This window comes from Theobroma umbraticum, unplaced genomic scaffold (assembly GCF_002168275.2).
Source record: "Theobroma umbraticum cultivar Fairchild unplaced genomic scaffold, ASM216827v3 scaffold_44.0, whole genome shotgun sequence".
NCBI classification, from domain to species: domain Eukaryota; kingdom Viridiplantae; phylum Streptophyta; class Magnoliopsida; order Malvales; family Malvaceae; genus Theobroma; species Theobroma umbraticum.
This window is the reverse complement of record NW_018397255.1, coordinates 6,466,119-6,483,866: the sequence shown is the minus strand read 5'-3', so window position 1 is coordinate 6,483,866 and position 17,748 is coordinate 6,466,119. Positions and strand designations below refer to the sequence as shown.

Genomic DNA, 17,748 nt, shown 5'->3' with positions numbered 1-17,748 from the left:
CACATATATATATATATATATATGTATATGTATGTATGTATGCATATGCTGGGCGTAATCTGTTTATTAAAAGAAAATTAGTTGTAGTTGGGAGAAAGTTTATTCATCTTTCCTATAAGTTTTGTCTTTTTTTGTCTTGAATTGAGCCAACTTTCTATTATGGTGTATGCTATGCATGCACGAATGCATTTATGAATTTCTTGTACATCACCAATGATTGTGTTGTGTGTTTTACTTTCTTGGCTGCCTTCTTTGTTCCTAAAATTTTCTGGCATATATTCTTCACATGCAGCTGGGGAGTGGAGGCCCTGTACAGAATGATACGATTCAGTGCCTAAACTTATATCATATGTGGTAGCTGAAAAATCCGATACACTCAGGATTTTTGGGTTTGAGGGGTGAAGAATTTCTGGTATTAATTTGCAGTGCATAAAATGGAGATCAAAGGAGGAGATTCTTTTAGATTTCCTGGAAAATTTCTCTTTCTTGCTCTATTTTTTATGACCTTTTTTGCTTTGGGACGGGGATAGGAATCCTTTTATTTCTACACATGTACCAGCCCAACATAAGTATACCACGCCCCCTCCGGCTCCAGGTTTGTTCGCCAATTCATACTTGTACTCTTTTCTATATACCTTATTTACTTTGTTAGACGTTATGTATAAATATACTAATTCAAGATCTATGATATTAGGAATTTCGAACACAAAACATACCTAAGTTTTGATCCATAATGTACTAATGTAAATAATACTAATTAGATTAATTGTTGGTGTTAAGTGCATTAAGATCTTTATCTCTTTTTCTTTGTAACTCTCAAGTGGGTGAGATATTTATGTTGTTATAGACAAGAGAGGGGACTTAGCCTTACCTTTTACATAATGAATCCTTAGTCCCATACATTATAAGATTTAGGATTTCCTACATAAGTCTACACTTTTAAGCCTAAATAACATAGTAGGATATAACAAAAAAAAAATATTTTATTGTAACCAATACCTTCTCATTGAGTAAAACCTTTGACAACCAATTTGACTTTAAGCCTCACAATCATTTCGTTAGAATCTTTCTTGATCTTTTATACTCATTTACAACTAATGAGTTTGCAACCATTATTTAGCTCTCCCATAAACCATTCTGTAACAAAGATTGTATTTTATCCCTCACCGCATCTCTAATTTAAGACTAAAAATAACTTCTCAAAAAGTTACTAATAAATTATATGGCGAATATCATAATCACCCTTTTAAAGGTAGAATTCATAGACATCTAAGGAAAGAGCAAACTTCCCTACCCTTATGGGTCTTCTTCGTGGTATTTGTTGTACAACATTTTAATGTTTAGGGACCTCATCAAGAACTAGTTGAATTTATTCTTATTCCTCAACTATTGCATATGCCATATTATCCTTCTGTATAAGTATACCAATACTTATTATGCTCTCCTCCATTTTTATAATGAGAGCAACTGTTATTAATCATGAGTAACTCTAAAATCGTAGTTGTTTTTACCTTAATAATTTTACCACCATTACTTGAGCAATAAAATTTGTACTCTTAAGAATGATTTGGGTTCTAGTAATATAACAATTAGTGAAACGATACTATATCTTAGTTTTAGTGGATCATAAAAGTACACTCTTAAAGGACATTCCAAAACACAAAAATGATTAAAACTAAGTTTCTATCAGGTCCCAAACTTAAAGGCGATTTTAAGTATAGATTTGTCAGAGATACCATTTACAATATGCAAATTTATTTTGATTGGTTTCTCCTTACAAAAATTCTAATAAATAGCTACACTAATTATATTCCTTATCATATCTTTAAAGGTATGATTCTACTTTTCAGCCACACCATTTTATTTAGGATACCAAGTATAGTGCATCGGAACACGAATAGACAACTTTATAAATATTTGACAAACTGATTTTTTTGTTGTCATGTTATGTCATGGCTACCACAATATTCACCACCTTTATTAGACTTGACAATTTTATTGATTTTTCTCAATTGTTTCTCAACTTTAAGTCTTAAAGATCTTAAATTTATAATCATAATGAGAAAAATCATCAATAAATGCCACAATATCTACAATTACAGATAGTGGGGTATATGTTCCACTTATGTCAATGTAAATGAGTTTTAATAAATCGAAATTGCTATTTAATCTCGTTTATTGATTTTGGTCATCTTATCCCTACAACAATCAACACATGTCTCTAGTTCATCAAAAATAAAAGTAAGATGTTATCTTTTATCAACTTTTCTATCATTTCCTAGTAGCCAGGTCTTTTACGTCACAACATGGAAGATGTTTTTTTATGTAAGGTCTTTTGACAACTCTTTCAATATAATATGAGGTGACATAGAAATTAGTAGTAACTAAATACAGCCTATATAATCCATTAGTTAAAGGACACAAACCAATTTTAATAATGGAGTTTTTTATTTCAAAATTTAACTAGTGGTGTCTAATAAAAAAAACCGAAAATAAAGTTTAAGTAAATTATTCATACAACATTGACTTTCACCTGTACTTTGTTACCAATTGTCATTCTAGATTCATCTTTATTTGGCTTTCTTTTACTAATGAATTTCTTCATGTTTATCTTTTCTAGCCAAGTCTAATATTTGGCATAATCTTGTTTCTTATGTCACTTTTCTCGCGTTTGAAACACTTATATTCCCTCTCAAAGACAGCTTTAGAACCTCTTACACCGACAGATTGACCAAAATTTTCTTTTGTCTTGAACCTTTTAAGAGTATTGAATTTAGTAGACCATCTTATAAGAGTATTGAATATAGTGGACCATCTTAATGATGTACTTCCTAACTCTTCATGTCCCATCCTTTGAAATAAAGTCTTTCTAGAAAAGTGTCAATGATGCCCTATACCTTAATGCTACAGAGCTCCTTTGTTTTAGTAATACCAGAAAATCCACTTAACATGTGTATAAGAATTGATCTCTTAACAACAAGTAGACAAAATTTATTAAATCCTCAAAAGCTATAACTTTGAATAATATGTTATACAGGCTTATTTATATTCATAAGATAGATCTATGTCTATATATATATCTTAATGGCAAACTGAATGTCACTTTTCTAATTCTTAAAGTGACTAATGACCAAGGTACAACTTTTTTCGTATATGACTTATGACCAAGGATGAGTGTCCATATTTCAATTGCTAGACATTTTCAGAAAGCATTGAGTTATATCCATCTTTGCAGTCTGCAATTATGCAAAGGGTAGATGGGTCGCTGACTGCAGGCCGCCTTTATATACTGTTGGATGCAAGTATATAACAAGAAATTGGGCATGCAGACTCACCAATCGAACAGATTTCTCTTATGAAGGTTATCGATGGCAGTCTTTAGATTGTAAAATGCCAGAGTTTGAGCCTTCAGATTTCTTGAAAAGGTAGATATATACTGATATTTGTTCTATTTCTTTGAATTTATTGTTGGGAATAATTGAGTTGTCTAAAAGGATAATTATGTAAAAAGGATGCAGGATAAAACAGTTGCTTTCATAGGAGATTCATTAAAGGGGCAGCAATTCCAATCCATGATGTGCATGCTCACTGGGGGGGAACACAGCCCTGACGTTGAAGATGTTGCAGACAAATATGGTTTCTCTAAATTGTTACGTAAAGGAGCTATTCATCAGCATTTCTGGGCTTACCGCTTTCGAAGTACCAATACCACCATTCTGCGTTCTTGGTCAGCAAGACTTTGTGACAGAGAGCCCATGAACCCCACCGATCCGAAGACCCGTTACGCCATGCACTTGGAACGTTCGCCAGCTTTCATTCGAGAAAACCTCGATCAAATTAATTTATTAGTTATCAACACAGCTCACCATTGGACCAAAACGAGGGTCGACATGGACAATGAGATGATGTATGTGAATGGGACGCCCGTCGAACACGGATTTCTTAAGAATGTTAAGAATGCCAAGATCTTTAAAGTGAAAACATTGTAAAATGGCTTGATTCCGAGTTGGCCTCACATCCGAACCTGCAAGTTTTCTTTACAACCACATCGCCCAGGCAGTTTTTCAAAGGGGAATGGAACACTGGGGGGAAATGTGATAACCTGATTCCAATGACAAGAGGGAACCAAGTCCTCGGAGATGAATCAAGCAATATGATCGTTGCAGCTGCTGTTCAGGGTACAAGGGTAAAGATTTTGGATATAACCGCTCTGTCTGATCTGAGAGATGAGGCTCACATTTCACATTATGGTAAGAAAGGCAATGACTGCTTGCATTGGTGCTAGCCTGGGGTTCCAGACGCCTGGAATGAACTCCTCAGCGCACAGGTCTAGAGAGTTTTTTTGATCAGTCAAGCCTGGAATCAAACTTGAAATATAAAATCTTTCAACAATGACAAGTGGACTCTCTCATTGAGTTCAATCTTCAGATTTTAAATTCAAAGTTTGTGGATGTCTCTTTTAAAATCACATATTTTATACAACAAAGTGTTAAAACAATAATCTCTTTAAAAGATTTCAATTTACACAATAAAAATATTTTCTTATATCATGAATCTCACTGAATCATTTCAACCAAATGTCAAAAGTTTTTCTTAAAGCTTCTTTCTAATTTAAAAGAGAAAAAATACATTTTTTTCATTATATGTTCAAATAGTTTTGAGCCAAACATTACCATCCAAAACTAAAGTTAGCATGTGAAGATCTATCATGATAAAAAACCATGCATGTATATAAAGAAAACGTGATGCATGTGCTAAATTTGGCATATCTTTTTCTTTTCTTAAAACTAAATAAAAAAATGAAGAAAAAGCAAAAGCAAGTGAATATATTCTATTTAGGATAAACGAAGATTGAGTTAATCTTCCGATATCTCAAATGTAAAATTTTGGGTAACATTATCTTATTTATACTATAACATTTTTACTTTTTTACTCTATAGTTTTAACTGCATTTATTCTAATGTAACTAAATTCATCGTATTACATTTAATACATTCCATTTAATTATACTATTTGAAGTGTAATCTCATAAAAAATTTTCAAGAGGAGAGAAGCCCACAAAATAAAAGCTTCTAATTAGAAGCTATCATTATCTTTCTAGTAAAGTTTGAATACCTTCATTCTCATGTAAAAAAAAGGATGCTACAAATAATAATAAAGGCCCTCAATTGAAGGAAATGAGCTTGTCAAGTCATGAAAAGATCACAAGATTATATCCATTGTAATTTTTTATTATATTTTTGTTAATTATTTAATTATAATTTTATAAAATTTATATTAATTTCATCATGAATTTTACAAAAAAAAAATAATGGTTGAATAATTATATAAAATATAATAAAATATTACTATGTAATCATCTGATGAATTTAATTTTGAATGAAAATTTTAAATTTGAATAATTAACACTTTGCAAAAAAAAAAAATTATTTTTTTATCATTGTTTTTTATACAATGATAAAATTAGTAATATGAAGAGAAAATTTGACACCAGAGAAGTAACATTACAAAATGTTTGGTAATAAAAAATTACATTACATTGGCAATACATTCCTATTGAGGGCAGGAATCAGATTCCTTTTGAAAATCAATGGAATGTACTTTCCCATTGCATGGGAACGTAACTAACTTTTCCCATTCTCTCTCTCCCTCTTCAATTTCTCCAATCTCTTTCTTCCACTAACCAATTGCTACTCAGCCCTTTTTTCTCTAGAACCCAAATTTCGATGCTTGATCTTTGTCGGACATCGTCAATTGTCGCCGGACACCACTGATCATCGTCGAATGCCATCAATAGCCCTAAATACTGTTGACCACTTCAAATGCTGTCGACCACCATCACCCGTCGTCAGACGCTATCAACTCCAGTCAAGATTGTTAACTAATTTAGTTACTATTTTAAGTTAACTTAATTAACTAATTTATTAGTTCATTAAAATAGTTAATTAACTAATTTAATTATAAATTAATTATTTTTAATTAATTTAAAATATGAGCTGAGTGGGCCATTTGGTTGTTTCCAGCTATAAAATCTATAGACCGAAACCGATAGAACTGTGATCGATTTTGGTTTGAACGGTTTCTCAGGTTGCTTGGTTGGTTATGTTAGAGATTTGGTTTAATCAATTTTGGTTTCTTTTGCATCTAAAACGGATTGATATACACCGTTAATAATAATCACATTATATTGTAAGATATCAAATATTATTGAAAGATAATACTTAAGGGACTGTTTTGACATACTTATCAAATAATGTAAAATGTCACATCAATTATGACATTAAGTATTGAAAAAATGGAATTAGAAATTTGTTAAAAAATAATTTATTGATCCCTATAGTTGAAATCAATGAAGAAATTACAACTCAGTGTGAGGTGGAAAACATCATCAAGATTTGATGATATACCTGAATATATAATCTGATAAATGTGAATGCTTTTCCTTGATGAAAGATATAAATACCTGTTATGATGGTGCCTCCAAATTCAATTAAATCACTATATATTTAAACATCAATCCTTTTCCTTTCCTTTCTTTGATGCGTTTGAAGAATAAAAATGGTTTACATGATTTTTATTCATTTTGACACATTAAAGGTGACATTTTGATATAGACTTGTCAATTTTCCAATTTGTCAATCGATATATTATCTCTTGATTACTTTTCTTCTTTAATTACCAGATAAGCTTATTTTAATATAATTTTCATATGTTTCTGAAACTTCCTTTCAACTTGTCAAACTTCTGGGGATGGAAATTTCAGTCTGAGATATGATTCTTCTTCCATTGTAAGAATTTGGCCATGAACTAATTGAACATTTTATATCTTAAAAAAAAAGTACTATAACTCTGCATTCTTCTGTTATAATTATAAATCTGGCAGGGATGATCCTTGTTTAAAGATAAAACTCAAATTAGTTTTAGATGGTAAACGTTGATGGCATTATTTTTATTTTTTTTTTGAAAATTAGTTGATGGCACTACATAATACATAATATATATATATATATATGTATATGGCCTCTTTAGCTTAAATAAGTCACATTCACTTAAATGTGGGTTCAGTTTACCTATTTTCATAATGAATAACATATGTGTTAAAGAAGTCAATCATGCATGACAGTAAAAATTATTGAATTATAAATAAAATGTAATTCAGTAATTGAATCATAGTCCAAATTTCTATGAAATTAAAATGATTCCTCCTATCTAACATTTGCTAATATCATAAATACAAAAACTTGCTCGATCCAGGGTACGTAAGCAGAAGCCAGCAAGAAGGCAATATTTCTAATCCTGTATCCCCTTTTTTGGTAGCAGAGGTGGTGTTCAGTTGTGCACAGTGGTACTGGTGTGTTCTTGTTTCTTATGAGTATGGAAGCCCATTGCGGGACTTTGGTGTCATGGTCTTGTACTGGATCATCCTTGGCCTTGCCAAATTTGTACATATTTCTAATCAAAGAAATGTAGACATATCATAAATACAAAAACCCTGTTGCTGTCACCAAATAAATTTGCGAGACAACATACGAAAGGAGAGGAGGCTTCACTAAGATATATGAATGGATATATAATTAAGATACAATATACGAAAAACCAAAGTAATAGCTTCGACTTAAAAGGAGAGGAGGCTTCACTAACTAGGTTCATTCTCTTTTTCTCCAGTATAAACAAAAAATATACTAGGCTTAATCTGTTCATTAAAAGAAAACTAGTTGCAGTTAGGAGAAAGGTTATTCGATCTTTCTCATAAGTTTGTCTTTTTTCTTGAATTCATCCAACTTTCTATCATGATTTATGCTGCACTGATGCATTTATGAGTTTCTTCTGCATCAGAAATGATTATGTCTTGTGTTTTACTTTCTTGGCTTCCTTATTTATTACAAACATGTTCTGGCAGATATTCTCTACATGCAGCTGGAGCCTGGAGCCCCTTTATAGAATCATATGATTCAGTGGCTGAACTTATATTTTATGTGATAGATGAAAAATCGCATACACCGAGGATTTTTGGGTCTGAGGTGTGTGAAGAATCTCTGTTATTAATTTGCAGCGCAGAAAATGGAGAAGAAAGGAGGAGATTCTTTTAGGTTTCCTGGAAAACTTCTCTTTCTTGCTGTTTTTGCTCTCGTTTTCATGACCTTATTGCTTCGGGACCGGGATAGGAATCCTTTTATTTCTACACATGAATCAGCCCAAAATCAGTATACCTCGCCCGCTCCAGCTCCAGGTTTGTTACCCAATTCATACTTATACTATTTTCTTTATACCGTGTCTACGTTTAAGTCAAAATAGATAGATAGCATCAGAAGGGAATAACATTAAAATGAACTGTGATTAAATGTAAGTTGCTGAATTTCTTTGCTCCTGTAACTTATGATGGTAGTTATATCTAGGATTATTGGTACATATTACAAGTTAAAAATCCTGTCTAACACGTAGTTGTGAGGAGAATCAAGCCTGATGCTCTGGGACGAGTCCTAAAAGGGCATGGAGACGAGGGTACATATGTATGTTGTTGGTGATCTGTGCTTAGCATAGATTGGGTTAATTCAGACTAGCAACAAGGGAAAAGAGGACATAGGTTAGGGATAAAAATGATACAGCTAACATTTAATGAAGAGGGGGTCTATAGGTGGAATTGATTGACCAGCTTTCTGCTCATTTCATTAAATTAATTGTCAGTGTGAAGGTATAGTTGAGATGAGCAGAACATAAACAGGTTGAATGTTTCTTGTACTACAAGAAGTTAGATTTTGGAAGGTTTGATATGATAAATTTGAACTGAAGATTTGGATACTTATGATGAGAGATGGCTGGCTGATGTTTTAATGATGAATGGGCTAGGATGAGCAAAACAACTACTCTAAAAAATAACATTAATAAATACATAAAAATCACTGTCAATTTCTCAAGGATTTGATGGATGAGCAGTGCTCAAGCGTTTCAATTAATGGACTTTCCATCCCTCTTAATTGTACAGAATAGAGTATTAATAAGATATTGACAGCTTTTTGATTTTTCACTCTCTCTTCCTCTAGCTAAAACAATCAAATAAATCATGGAAACTTTTTAATAATTCTTTTAGATCAAGGCTGGCAATCAGGCCTGAGATGGGCAGGTAATATGATGGTAGGCTTTATTGCTAATAGTCATGTTCAAAGAACAGCTTGTTTGCTTCAGGTCTAATTGGACTTCTGCAGGATTTTATGAAGTAATCAGCGCATATCTGTATTTCTTAGTTTTATGGTTTTCATTGTTGCCCCCAGCGTGCTTTCTTCTTGACCCGAATAACTCCTCCGTGTCTATGGAGCCTGAGATGAAAACTAATGAAGGAAATTCTCAATCAATGACGATAGAAGAACGGGAAGAGGCATCAGAGAATGTTGATAGCTCCGCAACCTCGTATCCTCCTGAGAAGGATGATGGTAATAAGAATGGAACATCCTCAGTCGAAACAAAAGGTACAACTTCTTTCTTATATGACTAATGACCAAGGATGAGTATTTATATGCACTCGAGCATTTGACTCATTAATTAATGTATAATTCTCTTATCTAAAAGAGTAAGTTCGAATCTCCTCTCTCCCAATTATAAAAAAAATAAAAAAATATTCATATTTCTATTGCTAGAGATTTTCATAGTCAAAGAGCGTTAAGTTATATCCCATCTTTGCAGTCTGCAATTATGCAAAGGGTAGATGGGTTGCTGACAGCAGGCCGCCTTTATATACTGTTGGATGCAAGTATATGCAAAGAAATTGGGCATGTAGACTCACCAATCGAACAGATTTCGCTTATGAAGGTTATCGATGGCAGCCGATAGATTGTAAAATGCCAGAGTTTGAGCCCTCTGATTTCTTGAGAAGGTAAATACTGATCATTTCTGTTCTATTCCTTTAACTTTATCATTGTGAATAATTGAGTCGTCTAAAAAGTTATTATATAACAGGATGCAGGACAAGACAGTTGCTTTCATAGGAGATTCATTAAGCAGGGAGCAATTCCAATCCATGATGTGCATGCTCACTCGGGGAGAAGAGAGCCCTGACGTTGAAGATGTTGCAGACAAATATGGTTTCCTTCAATTGATACGTAAAGGAGCTTATCATCACCATGGCTGGGCTTACCGTTTTCGCAGTACCAATACCACCATTCTGCATACTTGGTCAGCTAGACTTTGTGACCGGAATCCTATTAACGCCACCGATCCGAACACCCTTTACGCCATGCATTTGGACCGTCAGCCAGCTTTCATTCGAGAAAACCTCGATCAAATTAACGTATTAGTTATCAACACAGCTCACCATTGGAGCAAAACGATGGTTAACATGGACAAAGAGGTGATGTATGTGAACGGGACGCCCGTCCACGACAGATTTCTTAGGAATATTGAGAATGCCAAGATCTTCAAAGTGAACAACATTGTAAAATGGCTTGATTCCGAGTTGGCCTCGCGTCCCAACCTGCAAGTTTTCTTTAGAACCACATCGCCAAGGCACTTTTTTAAAGGGGAATGGAACACCGGGGGGAAGTGTGATAACCTGGTTCCAATGACAAGAGGGAGCGAAGTCCTTGCAGAAGAATCAAGCGATAAGATTGTTGCAGCCGCTGTTCAGGGTACAAGGGTAAAGATATTGGATATAACTGCTCTGTCTGATCTGAGAGATGAAGCTCACATTTCACATTTTGGTCATAAAGCCAATGACTGCTTGCATTGGTGCTTGCCTGGGGTTCCAGACACCTGGAATGAACTCCTTAGCGCACAGGTCTAGAGTGTTTTTCTATTGGGAAGCCTGGAATGGATTTTAAATATAAACTCCTCTCTTTGAATAACTGTTTCCGAGTTAAATTTTACGGATATATTTTTTAAAATCACATTATATCATTTACATATATATATATATAGTCCTTGTGTTTCGTGATTTATGAGCACTTAATTTTTTGAATCTTATTTCTTTTAATTTTTCTGTCAAATTAAAATTTAATTGAAATAATTAAAATCATTATTAAGCTTATTTTAATTAGCTTCTTGTGGCAATACCTTTTTCAAATATATTTCTTATGATTAATATATATTTATATATGTCATTTTATGAGACCATGATAATATATAAATATGATATATTATTCGTATATCACATATAACATCGATCCTTTATTATGAAGCTTCCATATATGACTTTATGTATACATATGGAAACTCCATTGATTCTTAATTAGGCTACACAAAAAAGATAATCTCATCTCACATTATGTAATAAATCTTGTCTCCCTACTCTCAAGATTCCAATGTAAAATTTCAAAATTTAACAATTAAGATATTAATTTAAAGATTTAAAATATAATTGATCTCAAGATTTAAACGTAAAATTTCAGATTTTCACAATTAAGATATTAATTTGAAAACTTAAATTATAATTTTTGTGGACGAAAAATCTAGCATGATCAGAAACATGCATGTACAAAGAAAACATGATGCATGTGTGAAATTTGGCATACCATTTTCTTTCCTTAAAATTATAAATAAATAAATAAATATAAAAAAAACAAAAGCAAATGAATATATTTCTGGAGGTAGATTTGAGTTAATCTCTGATTAACAGAACAAAAAAAAAAGATTGTAAATCTCACTCGGATTTGGCCATAACTTCTTTTTTTTTTTGCATCAAAAATAAAAAGTAGTGATTCAGTTATTTAACAGCAAAAGGAATTTAAGAAGAAGCAGGAGCAGGCGCAAATTGGGTGACGAAAACAAGTGGCGACCGACTCATTGGATAAATCAAAATCCTAGCTGGATTACGTAGGACAAATTTTCCCCACCCACAAACAATATTCCCGGCAATTCCCCACCCACACTTTCCTAAACTAACCTTTGTTTATTATTTTAAAATAATAATAATAATAATATCCCACATTGTTTCACAATTTTCCCTTTCTCTTCCCATTTTGATCATCTCCCAAATGATATACTTATTTCTCACAACTACAGTTTTTACTACTTTTTCTGCCTTGTTAACCCAATTTTCCATACAATCGAGGACAAGAGATTGCTGCTTCACTCAAATCTTAAGCCGAAGGTGGATTTTCTCTAACCTTTTAAGATTTTGATCTAATGTTTATTTCATCTCATTTATTGTTCTCTAATTTTTATGGGGGTTTTCTTTTTTTGGGGTATGGATGTAGTTGACTATTTTGGAGAGGAAAAAAGCGAGGGAGGAGGGCTGCTGTAGCTCTGGTAATAATTTTGTCTGAAATCCTTTTATGCCCGTTTTTATGATTCTTTCGATATTACTCTTACTTTCTCATCAAGAAAATCATCGAGAAAGTTTCATTTCTTTCTAAATTTGAAAAGAAAAAGGAAAACCAATGGGAAGAGCTATGTTTTGAGTTCAATTTTAGCAATCCATTTTATCCTTATAGGTGTGTTATTTCCATTACCCTGTGGTTCTTCTTCTCTGTTACTTTGAATTGTCTGTCTTTTTTTTGTTATATTGATTATTCATAATTATTGTTACTGTCTCAATTGCGAATTCCTGTAAATTGGTTTGTACATTTGTTACACGTCCTTTTAACTAAAATTGTTAACTTGATAATTCAGTGTTGACTTCTCTATTTATTAATTAAATTTACATGGCAAGTGTATAAACCCTCTTGCGAAGATTTTAAACTCACCCCCGGTGTATTGGATATAATCCACATAGTTTATAGCAAAAGTTTTCATCCTTATATCTACCCATTGTTTTCGGAATGGAATATAAGGATGGCAGTGAGTAGTTTTGGACTTTTGATAGTATAAAAGGAGATCAGGTTGAACTACAAGCCAAGTTGCCATGCTTACTCTTTATGGTGTATATTTGTTGCCATTTGCCTTTGCATTGTTGCTTATAAACTGTTTTTTAACTTTGCAGGGTAGTAAGAACGTCAAGTTTGTGGTCACCGTTACTCACAGTGCAAAACTTTGATTTGCTGGTAAGAACAAAATGATTTCTTAGTTTCTTTCAGGAGCTATTTTGATATTGTTTTTTTTTTCTATCTTGCCCACGTTAGCTGTAATAAAGTTTGTGGGATAGTTTGTTGCATACACTGTAGTATTTTTTTCCCTAGTTTGTAACCACACGAGCATTAATGCTTTTATCAGCAAAGAAAAATATAATGTGAAAAAGCAAGATGCTTGTCGGTCTGAATGGTTGCAGTCTCTTTGATCCAATAGGAAAAGACCGGTTTGCCTCTCTAAGAAAGGAAAGTAAATAGAAACTTCCAATTAGCAAATTTATTTATTTTGCAGATTTTAGTAAAAGTGAATTTGAAGAGCATAGAATTATACAGGAATGAATTTCTTTTTGCTTTTTTTCTTTTATAAAAGATGAATGCATTTCATAATTTCAAATTCAAGGTGTAAGAGTTGCTTTGCTTCTTCCATTATATCTCTTGCCATCCATCCAAAAAGGAAAAAAGTTAAGTGTCATTCTCTTATCTCTCATGTGATTGTTTGCTCTATTTTCGAAAGAACACATAGCCAAAAAGAAGGGTGGAATTAAGTCATACTTGTTAGTAAGGTTATTAATCTTAGTTATGCATGGTTAATCAGGAACTTCTCTTTCAAGAAGGTCTACCCATTAATGTCACAATCTCATGGTACTACCTTGTTTCATACAAAATTTAAGGGGATAGAAGACGAGCCATCTTCTATGTAACTTAGATATTTGCTTATTATGAAGTTATGAAGTGCAAGATTAACTTGGTGTTGATATCATTTGAAATCATCCATCTGTTTTCAAAAATTTGAGTATTCTTTGTTTGTACATTCAAAGGTTCGACTGTTTGATGGTTATGTCTATTTTTTTTCCTAAATAACAATTGTATGTGATGGGATATATGAGGAAAACAACTTCCCTTGTTGAGTTGAGTAAATTATTCATGAACTTTCACTAGGTAATTGGTAATTTTTATGCTGTCTACAGCTTTTTTGAGATAGAACAATGAGGTCTATGTTGATATTTTTCTGAACCTTCTATAACTTGCTGTCTCAAGGTCTAACTTTGGGCATATATCACTGCTTAATTTTTGCACTATGATTATGATATTTATAATATTGTGGAGAAGTAAAATAACAAATATATGAGGGCATATTTTTTTTTTAATTTAACAATTTGGCGTTGAATAGGATTATCATTAGAGATGAGTAGGTTGAAATTAAAGTGGTTGATGAGAATGGCAAATCCGTTTTTATGCATGAAGGAGATTTTGTTCATCATAAATTAAAACAACGAGCGTGCACATTGTACGTGGTCCAAAAATAGCAATCAGAAAAGGAACCGACTCATTTCTAACATGACTTGAAGGATTACTTTTGAGTTTTGATTAGTTGACATTAGGAAATTCAGCCTTCAGTCTTTTATTTTTATATTTTTCCTAGGTGATTTTTCTTTCAGTCAGATCATTTTCTTTATATTCTTGTTAGTGTTGGCTGGTATTGATTGGTTGAAATAGGAGTTTCTTTCTTATACAATTTTACCTGTTCTTGCCTGAGTTCTGGCCTTGGTATTCCTAATGTTATCAAATTGTCAGTGTCAATATGAAGTTAGATGAACGGATGGAACCTCAGAATATGTTTCCCTTTTTGCAGCTCCAATCTTGATTTGACACATTGAAACAGTCTTGAAATTATCAGAATACGCTCCGAATCTGTTATAGGAAGTCATCAAACGAATTAATTTCTTATCGGTTGCTATCAAATTCTGATGGATTTAGATGACTTCCGATCGGTTCTTGAAACTGCTGAGGTCGATGTTTGGACTTTTATCGACACAGCAATCCTGGTGGCTTCATTGGATTACGGGCCAGAACTGAAGCAACGAAGAGATGGAATTGTGGAGAGGCTTTATGCAGCGTCGATGGTTACTCGGTGTAGAAATTGCGATTTTGGTGAGAGACCAAGTGATTATGAAGTGAAAGCTGATTTGAAGAGAGAGTATAGCCATGAAGATAAAAGAGGAGGGGGATCACCTATTGCACCACAATCAGATAATGGGGATGATGAGTTGGATCCATACGGAGGCTTGTTTGATGATGAACAAAAGAAGATTCTTGAAATTAAGGAGCATCTTGAAGAACCTCATCAGGTCTTGGTTTAAGTTTTTGTTTTGAGACTGTGGTTGTTGATAACTTTTGGTTTGGTTTTGGGGATGTGATTTTGATTCTTGTGTGTTTTCCAGTCTGAAGATTCTTTGATTGATTTGCTTCAAAGTTTGGCAGACATGGACATAACATTCCAAGCTCTCAAGGTAATGGTTATGGACCAAATTTCTTTCTTCTCTTATATTTATTTTACTTCATGATAATACTCATGAAATAATTGTTTCCTTCAGGAGACTGATATTGGGAGGCATGTGAACAAATTGAGGAAGCATTCATCAAATGATGTTCGAAGATTGGTGAAGCAACTTGTCAGGTTTGAAAGACCAAAAACAATGAATTCTATGTATGAATGGTTTGCTGTGCTTAATAGTTTACTCAATAATTTACTTGTGGACAAGATGTGTGAATGTTGAAAGAGAGCAGTTGAAAGCAAAGTTATGATTTTGTTGTTTGTTATCCAGGAAATGGAAAGAGATTGTTGATGAATGGGTGAGGTTGAATCAACCTGGAGAACTGGAATCCTCTGCACTTATGGGTAAACTTATCATCTAATTTTTAATGTAAAGAATTTCCCTTTTCCTTTCTGTGAGAAAATTTTAAATCTGAAATGAAGATGAGTTGAGCTTAAGGTGCTGTTTGATAAACTTAAAAAACTCAATACTGAAAATTATGTGCTGAATGTTCAATTCCTCGTAAAACCTGTGTGGTTTATTTGTTAAGATTAAATAAAGACTGAATTTGATTTTCATTTTTGGGAAAAAGAGATTTATGATTTTGTGGAAACTATAATTCGTTTAGGAGTTTGATAAACTGGCGTAGAAGAAATTTTAAGTAATACATAGTAACATAGAGGATATGGGGTCAACCATAAAATGTTTTACAATAGTGCTAACTAAATGTATTGAGTAGGTTCTAGCATTTTCAATAGTGTTTCATTGAAAATAATCTATCGACTCTCAAATTGAGTAAACAAATGCTTTAATAATTTTCAATGTTTTATCTAACTGCGCTTAAGTTATAATCACAATTAATAATATTTGACAGTTGATGGAGACTCACCCCAACAAAAACCACCTCAAAATGGTTACCACCAGGTGAAATAAATCCTTTTTCAGTTGATTGCTTCTTTCCTATGAAAGTTGTTGAGGATTCTATATATGATTTGTTTCTAAGATTTGGTTCTTTAATAGGTTCCTGACTTTGCATACTCTCCTAATCCACACAGTGAGTATAAAATCTAATTTATAGTTTCTTCCTTTCTTTTATGCATTTAATTGATTAGCTTTGTTTCCTATTGACTTTTGGGATGAGAATTCACAGATGGGAGTTCTGGCTCAGACAAGAATAATTCAGAGCCAGAAGGGAAGCCAAAGCCGATTCCACCTCGAAATGAGCCTCCACCTAAACCTACTTACTCAGCCCCTGTTCTACAAAATGTATGGTGTCTCTACATTCCAAATTATAACTAGTTGTGCATGTAGCATGTGTCTTTGTGTGTGCATGCTTTATTTTTTATTTGTTTCCAAGAAACTGGGGTTTTAGCATATTCCTATGATGTCTAAGTGTATGATTCTCAGGAAGTGTGAAGCCATACTTTACCAATGAGTGAATGGTTGTGTTAGCTGTTACAGGTTTTGGCATAAAAACTTCACCAAATTTATTTCCTGATTGGGGATTTTGACAGAGACGAAGAGAACAAAAGGAAAGCACCTTTGACTCGGAAAGACTGGCTTCAGCAAGAAAAAGGCTTCAAGAAAATTACAAAGAAGCTGAAAATGGTTTGATTTTTACTTTTGTTCCACTTACCATATTGTGCCCATTTGTCTTGATACTAATTGTTTTTGACCTGGCATTTTGTGTGCTTTTTGAAGCCAAAAGGCAAAGAACAATTCAAGTGATGGACATTCACGAGCTACCTAAACCTAAGAATGCCTTCTTTGGAAAGAACAAAGGTGGTAGTTCTCAAGGGAGGCATTGGTGATTGGTGAATGAATTTGTTAGAAAGACATCACTCCATCCTGTATGCCAAAGGCTTCTGGTGTCGTAAAGACGCACAAAACTCATTTAGGCATGCCAATGCCTTCTTAGGGTTTGCTGGACGACCTGAAGCTGGCTTATCCTTTTATACTAAGTTTATTGAGAGAAAAGATATTCTTTTTTCTATTTTTCTTTTCAATTAATAAGTAAATACCAGGGAATAACTCTTTTTTTTTTGGATATACATAGTCTTCAGCTCTTTTTTTTTCTCCAGGGTATTTGGCAGCGCATAAACCTTTGTATACAAAATAAGATATGTAAAATCCTTTTCCTTTTGCTTTTGGGGGAGGGTGGATTGGGCAGGTTCTGGGCTGTTGTTAAGTTACTTTTCGGTTTTTGTTTATATGTATCTTTTTGACCGTATGTCTTGGTTGCCTAAGTAGCTTTTCTTTACTGTATTATTATTATTATTATTGATTAATACCTTTTGTTTTCTTCATGTGGAGCTGCACTGGGCTTTAGGTATCTGGTTCTCTTCTAACACAATAAGAGGTTGCCATGGATATTGCAATTTAGGTTGCTTTGAGTTTTATGTCACTTAAGATTCAAGTCTTTTTGAATTTTGGATTGC

At 33.1% G+C, this 17,748-nt stretch overlaps 2 protein-coding genes and 1 pseudogene across 10 annotated transcripts; all 3 read left to right on the top strand.

Annotated features, from left to right (window-relative positions):
- The first annotated feature begins 1,298 nt into the window (after positions 1-1,298).
- LOC110409632 (protein trichome birefringence-like 14 pseudogene) lies at positions 1,299-4,333 on the top strand (annotated as a pseudogene). Its single transcript, XR_016352315.1, has 3 exons — positions 1,299-1,314; positions 3,218-3,425; positions 3,512-4,333. The product of XR_016352315.1 is annotated as a protein trichome birefringence-like 14 pseudogene (transcript).
- Positions 4,334-7,592: 3,259 nt separating this feature from the next.
- LOC110408936 (protein trichome birefringence-like 14) lies at positions 7,593-10,924 on the top strand. 2 transcript variants are annotated; one of them, XM_021418089.2, is made up of 5 exons: positions 7,593-7,644; positions 7,901-8,230; positions 9,270-9,464; positions 9,679-9,868; positions 9,952-10,924. In XM_021418089.2, exons 2-5 carry the CDS (start codon positions 8,062-8,064, stop codon positions 10,772-10,774), a joined length of 1,377 nt encoding a protein of 458 aa, XP_021273764.1. In that variant the 5' UTR covers positions 7,593-7,644; positions 7,901-8,061; the 3' UTR covers positions 10,775-10,924. The 2 variants fall into 2 exon arrangements, with proteins under 2 accessions (XP_021273764.1, XP_021273765.1); XM_021418090.1 differs by having other exon boundaries at positions 7,599-7,732.
- A 904-nt stretch (positions 10,925-11,828) lies between these two features.
- Positions 11,829-17,540, top strand: LOC110409848 (putative mediator of RNA polymerase II transcription subunit 26c). 7 transcript variants are annotated; one of them, XR_002444611.1, is made up of 12 exons: positions 11,829-12,079; positions 12,186-12,237; positions 12,911-12,971; positions 14,629-15,124; positions 15,218-15,286; positions 15,371-15,483; positions 15,602-15,675; positions 16,185-16,234; positions 16,331-16,364; positions 16,461-16,576; positions 16,772-16,918; positions 17,012-17,062. XR_002444611.1 is itself a non-coding variant. In XM_021419336.1 (12 exons), the coding sequence occupies exons 4-12, from the start codon at positions 14,744-14,746 to the stop codon at positions 17,119-17,121; spliced, it is 1,041 nt and encodes a 346-aa protein (XP_021275011.1). In that variant the 5' UTR covers positions 11,833-12,079; positions 12,186-12,237; positions 12,911-12,971; positions 14,629-14,743; the 3' UTR covers positions 17,122-17,540. The 7 variants fall into 7 exon arrangements, 6 of the variants coding, with proteins under 6 accessions (XP_021275007.1, XP_021275013.1, XP_021275008.1 ...); XM_021419336.1 differs by having other exon boundaries at positions 11,833-12,079; positions 16,825-16,918; positions 17,012-17,540; XM_021419337.1 differs by having other exon boundaries at positions 11,836-12,079; positions 15,371-15,453; positions 16,825-16,918; positions 17,012-17,540.
- Positions 17,541-17,748: the final 208 nt, after the last annotated feature.

Bases quoted from the DNA above. Each gene is read 5' to 3' on its own strand.
- LOC110408936 (XM_021418089.2), top strand. From the start codon at position 8,062: ATGGAGAAGAAAGGAGGAGATTCTTTTAGGTTTCCTGGAAAACTTCTC. The intron at 8,231-9,269 runs GTTTGTTACCCA...TGTTGCCCCCAG, and splicing joins CTCGCCCGCTCCAGCTCCAG to CGTGCTTTCTTCTTGACCCG. The intron at 9,465-9,678 runs GTACAACTTCTT...CCATCTTTGCAG, and splicing joins ATCCTCAGTCGAAACAAAAG to TCTGCAATTATGCAAAGGGT.
- LOC110409848 (XM_021419333.1), top strand. From the start codon at position 14,744: ATGGATTTAGATGACTTCCGATCGGTTCTTGAAACTGCTGAGGTCGAT. The intron at 15,125-15,217 runs GTCTTGGTTTAA...TGTGTTTTCCAG, and splicing joins ATCTTGAAGAACCTCATCAG to TCTGAAGATTCTTTGATTGA. The intron at 15,287-15,370 runs GTAATGGTTATG...TGTTTCCTTCAG, and splicing joins TAACATTCCAAGCTCTCAAG to GAGACTGATATTGGGAGGCA.